At 40.0% G+C, this 10385-nt stretch overlaps 1 protein-coding gene across 1 annotated transcript; it reads right to left on the minus strand.

Annotated features, from left to right (window-relative positions):
- Positions 1-2647: 2647 nt before the first annotated feature.
- On the minus strand, positions 2648-10135 carry LOC125177842. The gene is made up of 7 exons (XM_047880343.1): positions 9722-10135; positions 9459-9563; positions 9070-9156; positions 4430-4512; positions 3859-3904; positions 3003-3142; positions 2648-2797 (listed from the first exon to the last, which is right to left on the minus strand). Exons 1-7 carry the CDS (start codon positions 10104-10106, stop codon positions 2648-2650), a joined length of 996 nt encoding a protein of 331 aa, XP_047736299.1. The 5' UTR covers positions 10107-10135.
- Positions 10136-10385: the final 250 nt, after the last annotated feature.

A 10385-nucleotide genomic window follows, 5' to 3' on the forward strand; every position in this document is an offset into this window, starting at 1 on the left:
TGACAAAACTTGAATTTAACACAATGATGCATACTAAATGCTCGTTTTAAATAATAGTTCGAGCCCCTTTTAAATGATGCTAGCAACATTTAAAATACGTAGATATCAATAGATGAAATGGGACTATGCTAATTAAGTTTTATCTCTCAAATACCACATTAACTGTGTCTAGCATTGTTAAATGACAAAAGGGATTTAAATATAACAATTTTGGTTAAATTTTATATTCAATGTCATGAGAAGCAAAAACTCTTGGAATCAACTTAATTTGAAGCAGGTGCCATCACTCTACAAATATCAGCGAAGATTTAGATCTACATGAAAATTGCTGGATATATCAGAGAAATGCAGAACAGTTATGAACATCAGCATTGTTCTCCTATAATACCAAGTTGACTCCTACCACAGCTGTGGTCCTGCTGCAAGCATCATCACTTGCAGTGCATCTGGCCAGTTAGCCACAATTATTTATTATAGAAATCAATACAAACTTGAAAGATGAGAATGAAATCGAAAAATTCTTCAATGCTAGAGGGAATGTTCATATTTTCGATCAAACGTTACAAACAGTGAACGTCATTTTGGAGGAAGCGAAGTAAAAAACCTGCGTCTCACGAAGGAAAAACTAGGGGAAAAGGTTAGCGAGATGACAATAACTCTTTACAAATACAATGTTGAATGATCTTATAATCGAATTGTCCCAATTTCGATGTTGCAGTCAAAATGAATTCATTCGTGGATAGTGAAATAGGTTAAATATCACATATCATTAATGCATTTTCAGATGGATGGTCTTTATTTTCTCAAGTAGGCTGGATTAATAAGGCTAATAATACATTATGTCTAAATTCTTAATAATGGCAAGTCGCTATGGTCTTGCTCAATTGAGACCAAGAATAAGTTGAAAAACTTTGTTATAGGCGCGTACAATTAGCTGAAAGATAGGCACGTAGTATTCTTATATAAGCCCGAACACATCTCTGGTGATGCATGTACGCAACAATAGCTAAGGCTTCCTTGCAAACTTAATGCCGAGTCCTTCCAAGTTCATTTCAGCAAACACACCAAACACGATTGTATTTAATGACCATGTCCTATAAAAATACAAGCTGAGAATATTAACTCGCGCCGATGAACATTATCGGTAAATTTGAATCGGTATCGCCATAAATATTCTAAAAATTGCAGCTATTGAAATATTGAATACTGAAATATTGTCTCACATAAGTCGCAATCCGAGGAAGTTATTCAACAATCCTGTTCTTCGCACCCCATCCATTGAATGAACCGCACCCACCCAATCTGCTTCGGGACGATAGGCGCAAAGGAAGCTGGCCAAATGAGAGTCTCATGAGTCAAGACTTGAAACTAGAATAACATTGGAACGTATCTATAATATGAAAAAAATTCACTACAGGCATTGAGATTCAAGGTAAATAAATTCACTCTAGAAATAAAGTGCATCACTCAAAGTTAGGAATTAAAAATACCATATGTGTTTATAAACGATTATTACTCAATTATCTGAGATGATTTGTTATCAAACGTGAGTCGCGTGATTCACCAGTAGGTTACGGTGTCGGCCGGTGTGGGGTTTTCGACCTACTTTTCTACCTGCTTGAGTAACCTACATACCGATTGAATCTGTAACATTTCAATCCAAATGAGTCACTCTAACAACTGGATTCAATTATGAAAACGAATCCTGTTTTAGGGAAGAGAAGCGGCATTCACTCGGAAGTCGTGGTATAATGCACTAAATGTTTATTCAATGCCACCCAGTAAATCATCCCTTCAGGTCAACATTAATTCAAATTCACGAGCAGAGTTGACTACCTAGACTCCGTTAACTTGATATGAGCTGCGTAACTTACAAGAAAAAAGTGTCACGCGATCTGGGCCTATTTCTTTGGTGCCGACCCTTCTATTCTAAAAGTAAATCATTTTTCACCAACATTCTAGAGTTGTTTTAAAACTTAAGAAATAAATTAAATCATTTGGTACGGGCCAGGCATTTCCTTGAGCGTCAGCTATTGGTGCAACTATTATTCCTGTTATCTTATGGGTATAAATGAGTTGTAACAATGCATGGTTGCTTCAAGCCCCTTCAAATTCCATTATAAGATATGGTACAATTACCAAAAATGTTCGAAGTGAGTCTACCTATGCGAGAAACTGCTTACGAAGCTGCATGGGTTCTCTCTCTCATACTCAGCACGGCGGCAAGGTTGTCGCAGGATCGTAGCAAAGTGCACACCTTCCGTAATTATCGGCACACGAAAGGAGGTAGAAGCCGGAATTTCCGACTACCAGCCTAGCACAATCATAAGTCCCAGTAGCATTGATAATGCTCCCCATGGGCTCCATGCTCGGCATCCAACGCCAAACCATGTCTGCCCCTCGATGGATGTTCATCCAGAACAGAGGGCGGGCTATGAACAAACGAGTACAATAAGTTCAATATCTAACAATCTTTAGATGTACAGTATCCAATATATAGAATTTATTACGTTATACCCTGCTGATTTGTAATTTCAACCTCAAAGTTGGACCCAAGATCTAATTTTTATCATAACTCAAAATCCATGATGAGTTGTGTCGATTTTTCATCACTTGGCTCAAAATATATACCAGTGCGTTGGCCATCCTAACTGCCAGGCTGTAACTCACGGGTACCAAGCTGTGTGATGAGGCTGTAGTTGTAGTACAGTTCCCGTGAGGCCAACGGCAGACCTCGCGCCTCGCACCGAGTCTTCGCCTCGCAGAAGCCAACGGAGGTGTCAGCGCATTCCTCCACCTGTATTTATAAAAGAATAAAAGAAATAGTATTAATTTTGCAGTTAATGACTCATTTTCAGAGCTGGGCAGCAACCCACCTCCCACCATAACCCACCACCACCATAACCCACCACCCACCATAACCCACCACCACCATAACCCACCACCACCATAACCCACCATCATGGCTCGCGTGTAGGCGTCAGGGTCCTGAAGCTAAGGACGTCGTAACCCTTGCTCTTGTTGGTGAACTTGTCCCGCACGACCCTGGCCTTGACGAAGGAGGGGTAGCCGTTGAAGGTCCTCGTGAGCAGCTCATCCGTCACATCGTTGCCCAGGTCACCAGCAAACATGCGGTGGTCGTCTGATAACAATAAATACGAGTGAGGGGTTGTTACAAGGGGATACATTGGCTGTTGTTACACGGGGTAACAGGGACTTCTGTTACACGGGGTTACTGGAACTTCTGTAACACGGGGTAACTGGGACTTCTGTTACACGGGGTTACTGGGACTTCTGTAACACTGGGTAACAGGGACTTCTGTTACACGGGGTTACTGGGACTTCTGTTACACGGGATGGCAGTAAGTCAGACTAGGTTATCGTCCTTAAGGTACAATATCTGATACACGGGATGGCACCATCATCAGACTAGTTCATCGCCCTTAAGGTACAATATTGTACGTGTCTTTTTTGCTGGACTCGCACGACTCTGACAACCAAGTATAGCCGAGGATGGAGGAATGGATAGAATCATAAAAAGAAACAAAAATTGAAAAAAAGATGCGTGGTTGAATGGCTCCGTTAGGCATCTAAGAAATAATGATTTCATAAGAGAGACAAACGGGACAGTTGTGCTGTTGTGGGAGCTCAGCTTGAAGCAGCATCCAGCAACGCAGCAACTATTCACACAAAGGTAAGAGAATGAGGTCCAGCAAGAACAGGAGTTGCTCATAGGGACTGAATCGAAAAATATAGAACTTAGATCAGAGGACATGGAGAGCTACTAATGTAGATCACAGCCCAGCTTCTATACCAAAATTAGTGGGCACGGCAATAAGGTGGATAAAGATTACAGACCGGCTGAACTGATAGAAGAGGCAGTGGACCGCTCCGCAATATCCGACTGGAACCACGCAAATAACATGCAATTCAACAGCACCAAGAGATGCAAGAGCAAGCTACACCCTAGCAACTAGTTTCATCGTCACCCTACCGAGCAATGGATGTCAAAGAAATTGAAGAGAAGAAATTTGATCGCTTTCTTGGAGTGATGACGCAGAGCTGGGCAGGCAGCGCTACTTGGAAATGTAGCGGCGCTACCGCTACCGCTACATGCTCTAAATGTAGCGGGCGCTACCGCTACCGCTACATTGCCTTAAAAGTAGAGCCGCTACCGCTACCGCTACTGAAAATGTAGCGCACTACTGCCCACCTCAGCTCATTTTAATGAAAAAGTGCAAATAAAATCATTACGTAAACCGACCTATGAAACTTACAAGTGTATCATAAATAGATGCCCACCTTTTGGTTGAATTTATAAATAGAAATTAACCTAACTTGCACTCAATCAAAGCCAATAAACAATGAGCATGAGTTAAATCATGGCCCTATTGTCTGATTCTCATTAAGAAATTATATCAACTTTTACCAGACAGTATCCGTCGGCTGCCTGAGCGCAGCACGTGTCCCTCGGAGGCAGCGCGACGTCCAAGACGCGACGACGATTATTGTCTGTGAAAACAGACAAGACTTTGGGCAGGGCAATATCACGGTTACTGATGTAACTCTGTTACTGATGTAACTCTGTTACTGATGTAACTATGTTACTGATGTAACTCTGTTACTGATGTAACTCTGTTACTGATGTAACTCGGTTACTGATGTAACTCGGTTACTGATGTAACTCGGTTACTGATGTAACTCGGTTACTGATGTAACTCGGTTACTGATGTAACTCGGTTACTGATGTAACTCGGTTACTGATGTAACTGGGTTACTGATGTAACTCGGTTACTGATGTAACTGGGTTACTGATGTAACTCGGTTACTGATGTAACTCGGTTACTGATGTAACTGGGTTACTGATGTAACTCGGTTACTGCAGTTGTGAAACCTCGGTTACTGCTGTTAAAATACCTTGCTTACTATAAAGGTAGACTTTGGCTAACATACCTCTTGTGGGATTCATTTGTTTGTATTTTCAAATTTGGAGAATCGAAATAATGTTAGATATTTCGGGAGCCCAATAATTATTTGTGAGTTCTAAATTTTCGAGTGTAGCGCGTTTCGTAGCCAGTTTACCGCCCGTAGCTCTTATTTCCAGTCGAAATCGAATTTCAGGATGGCAAAATTTTAACGTTGCAAGTGACATTAATAAACTCGATGGTCAACTTTTGGGAGGCTTGAAAATTTGAGTGAAATAAAGTAAATAATTAGTGTAAATCAGTTTTGTATCCTCGACGACTGACTAATAATTATAACCAGATCTTAATTTTGGATTCAGATCGAAGCAGAAGAGTTTAACTCGGTGTGAGCAGCGGAATTGCGAACTGAGGTCGGGTAGATCCTGCATAACAATTCAAGATTCGACACCTCTGTTACTGCTGTTGTAATAACATTATTACTGCAGAAGTAATAAAACCATTTCGCAGCAGCAATACCATAGTTGCTGGAACTGTAATACCTCGGGTACTGAGGTGGCAGTGTCATTAATGCATTATTATTATTTTCTAGCGCATTTCGGTAGTCGGAAATATTTCGGAACTTGACGAAATATTCATTACGACCGATTTTTGAAATCATATCTTAATTAAGGATAGCCGGCATTTATGTTCAAAGTTGATCCCAAAGCCTAGTGCAGCCTAGCCTAGCGGAATGCAACAGACGAATCGTGTAATGCAACAGACGAATCATTAGTGCAAGAGAACAGACGAACCATGTAATGCAACAGACGAATCGAATAATGCAACAGATGAATCGTATGATGCAACAGGTGAATATTCGTCTGCTGAACATGTATAATGCATCAGACGAATCGTGCAGCAGACGAATCATAAAATAATTGATCAAGTTCCGCGTGGCGTGTGTTTGTAGTTGAACTGTCATGTGTTGATGACATTTTCATTTGCTGCAGCAGAGACTAGGCTTTGGCTCAACTTTGAACACAAATGCAAGCCAATTTATTGGACTTTGAACAAGTATGCCAGTCAATTAAGTCAGACTTTTATCGAGATATATGAAATGGATTTGGTCGCGTGAGCTTCTAGACCAGGTTTATATTTCGTCCAACTTTTAACGGGCAATGCACGAATGTGATAATTGGGCATCCAATTAGACTACTATTATTAGAATTTCCAATTCTTTTTCTGAGAAAAGAAATGCAGAATGAGAGAATGAAATGCGGGAGTATGCGGCGATTGGGAATTTTAAGTGTAGTAGTTTCCATTGAAGCGACCGTAGATATGTTAATCTGTAGCGGGCAATGGTATGCTTAGAAGTATTTCTGTAATGATATAAAATGTTATCGTTATATCTTGAGACATATTCATTATTAACTTGCGTACTGGAGACTTTTTATTTCCTTTATAGAGAAGATAACGTTCGTTAAGCCGAAATCTCAGACAACGACGTTCCTTGGCTCCAATATCTCCAATTATGAATTAATGTTTGTTATACTAATATGTTCGACAACAAATCGCATTACATGCATTTTGTTTCATTTTAATCTGTTTTAACATAAAGTACACGACAGAGTACTAAATTACAACTCTGTACAATATATTATCTCAGATAACTAATTAACCGCTGCTATATATACAGTAGTCAATAGCAGCAGTAACTCTTGCTTCGGACTTAAGCAGTGTTAATTAAACTCGTTGCCTCTGATCCCGCCACCCAGACGGCCAAACGTCGACCAAATAACAAGAATTGTTCGTACAATCGGAAACTAATCTAAAAGCTAAATGCCTAATCCATCTACAGAGTATCCAATCAAACTTGGGAACAAAATCGTGAGTTGTATTATAACAGGACGCAGGTCTGTTGCTCGAACAGAAGGGTGGACACTTACAAGTAATTTAAATACGTATCTGAATGTATGTGGCATACTGAGAGTAGGCAGAAGCGTTTACTCGCATCCATTTAAACGTATCCAAATATTTTTATTGCACCGGTTCGTGGTGCGCAACTCTGAGACATTTAAGTTAACTGATATAATAGACTATTTAACAGTAATTTCTCTCATGTATAATTTCACAGATATGAGCTAATATTCAACAGAAATTTGGGGTGCACACATCATTTGGGGTGCACAAATGCAAGCCAATCAATTGAACTTAGAACAAGAATGTTAGTCAATTGAGTAATACTTTTATATCGAGATATATAAAATAGATTTAGTTATGGAAGCTTCTGGACCATGTTTATAATTCGTACAACTTTTGACGGGCACCGCACGAAAGTGATAATTGGGGTTCCAATCGGAATACTTTTATATGAATTTACGATTCTTTTTCGGAGAAAAGAAATACGAAATGAGAGAAAGAAATGCGGGCGTACGTGGCGATTGGGAATTGTAAATGTTGTAGTGTGTCATTTCCCGTTGAAGCGGCCGCAGATATGCTAATCTGTAGGTACTGGACAAAGGTATGCTTAGAAAGTGTTTCTGTAATGAAGTAAAATGTTATCTTTATATTATAACACATATTCATTATTAACTTGCTTACTGCCGACTTATTATTTCCTTTACAGGGAAGATAACATTCGTAAAGCCGAAATCTCAGACAACGACCTCCAGTAGCTCTAATTATAAATTAATGTTTATTATACTAATATGTTGTATAAGAATGTTTATTATACTAATATGTTATACTAATCGCATTACATGAATTATGGTTCATGTTAATTTATATTGATATAAAGTACACGGCAACTCTGTACAGTATATTTTCTCAGATAACTAATTGACCGCTGCATGTCATTAGCAGCAGTCATGCAATTAGTCGATTGCCTCGGAATTAAGCAGTGTTAATTAAACTCGTTGCCTTTGATCCCGCGATCCAGACGACCAAACGTCGACCAAATAACCAACCATTGTTCGTACAATCGGGAACTAATCTAAAAGTTAAATACCTAATCCATCAGAAAAGTATCCAATCAAAACTCGTGCACAAAATCGTGAGTTGCATTTTAACAGGACGCAGGTCTGTCGCTTGAACAGAAGGGTGGACACTTTTCAGTAATTGTGAATACTTATCTGAATGTATTTGACATATTGAGAGTATAGGCAGAAGCTCTTATACTGGCATCCATTTCACCGTATCCCAAATGATTCTAATTACACTAACTGATATAATCTAATATTCAACAGAAATTATGAGTGGCGTGAGTGCATCGATAATTCAGCTAATTATGTAGCCTGACATTCCAAGGTTTTGGGCGTGGCCCCTTGCTGCGACCTCTGTGAGCTAAGCGTATCTTAGTTACCATTGATTTGTATGCCTTGACTCCCTTTCTGTGGTGGTAACGTACAATTGTTGGAGACCTTTTATATGTACGAGAATATACAAAGGTTTGGAAACGGTGGAACATACGTGGAAAAATAGAAGTACAAGAGAATGTTGAAATAGTGAAAGTTGAAATTTATTAGAATGGGTTTATATATGAGAGTAAACTAATGAATGAGACAAAGATTATACGAAACTGAAATGTAAATGGGAAATACAAATTATAAAAAATTTTGCCTTCTCCATAATTAAGCGCTGATTATTAGATTGAACAAAAGTGCATTTTTAAAAGCATCGTCATAATAATTTCTGCAGTACGATTACACCAATCAGACGGTGAGTTAACGTGATTGATCACTCGCAGCGACAGTGCATTCGTTAATTAATATGAAAGACGAGCTACACCGCACAATATCCTCAGGTGTAACCCATCACCCGGAAGGTATCCTCAGGTGTAGCCCATCACCCATACAATATCCTCAGGTGTAGCCCATCGCCCACACGATATCCTCAAGTATAGCCTATCACCCGTTCGATATCCTCAGGTGTAACCCATCACCCGTTCGATATCCTCAGGTGTAACCCATCACCCGCACTATATCCTCGGGTGTAACCCATTATCCACATTCAAGACCGATGTGTTCAACAAATTATCCGTCAAACCAAATTGGTGAGAGCGCATCGACAGCTCATAAGTTGATAAGATTCAATATAATTAAGTATATCGAAAGCTGAACAGTTGTTAAGAATAAGAACAATGAAATCGAATTATATCAAGACTTACCACCGTACGTGACGCCGACTGTGGTACAGAGAAGGCACCCGATGCTTGCGTTCAGATTGTAGAGCTGGCCTTCGAACTCACACATTTCTGAAGTCGAACAAATTGGTGAATGGTTTCATTACCTTTCATAGTATGTAAAATTTTAACAATTCTACATTTGAGTTCAACTAGGAACTGAACTAAGGCTGATTTCTACTGCGCTAAAAAAGAATAGTAATGAGCCGTGATATGGTAAGACCTTGTTTGTAGCGCAATCAGCATCCCAACTCATCTTTAATAAGTTAAGTAAATAATAAATCGAGCACTTAAAGAATGTGTGAGATATTCAGCTAGAAACATATTAATGACATAATAAAAACAAAACTGAATATTTGATAATATTATCTTACGCTGAATGCGTCCGTTGACCTGACATACGTTGAAGACGTCGGCGTACATGGAGTAGGGTAGCTTCGTCCCCGCCGCCACCAGCGACCCGTTCGCCAGCACGCAGCCTCGTAGTGGGAACATTGACACGTTAGTCTTCGTAAAAACATTACATTGATTTCTTCCACGTACAAATGTATAAATCAGCAAATAAATAACACCTTCAACGATTTTCAAGCGAATAATAATAACGCGCCGCACTCGCTTCAATGTTCACTGCACTCACCATCATCTTGGTAGAAGAGCTTGCAGTGAGATTGTTGTGTTCCTGAATCCGCTGGAAGATTAACAGAGACTTCATATCCCCAAAGAGAGCATTCCCCTCCCTCCTGCATGGGCGTGTAACAGGCTACGTAAACCCAGTCCAAAGTCGTGGCCCGGTTCATGCATTGTACGATGGAGCGGAGGATGTAACTGGAGTTTTGCACTGCAATCGTCGCGAGGAAAGTCGTGTTCACCGCCACCGACTTCCAAGCTTTGAAGCGTCCTTCACACTCCAGGATAAGGAGCAAGCAGCAGAATGTCGTCAAGAGTAATGATAAATAACCAAAAACGAAAAACTTTGATGATGGGGTCGAATTTTGACCGGGACTTGCATTCAGCGACCGCATAATTCAATTTTTTTTTTCTCTCAAGATGAACTAACCAGCAGCGCCTGCTACAGCATTTGCCACTGAGGTCTTTATCGACCGACACACAGCAACCGTCTTCTTCAGGGCCGAGAAAATAATTATAAATGGTGAAATACAGTACCTCAATAATAATTGCGCGTAGCATGCAAAGTACACGTAGCGGCACATTTCGCGTCTGCGATTGATTGTTTAGCTAGAAAAGTTTTCAGTGATTGGCTGACGGAGTTACGAACTCGTAGATATTTTGGGCGCTAATGC

This window comes from Hyalella azteca, unplaced genomic scaffold, assembly GCF_000764305.2.
Source record: "Hyalella azteca isolate HAZT.00-mixed unplaced genomic scaffold, Hazt_2.0.2 contig545, whole genome shotgun sequence".
Taxonomy (NCBI): Eukaryota; Metazoa; Arthropoda; class Malacostraca; order Amphipoda; family Hyalellidae; genus Hyalella; species Hyalella azteca.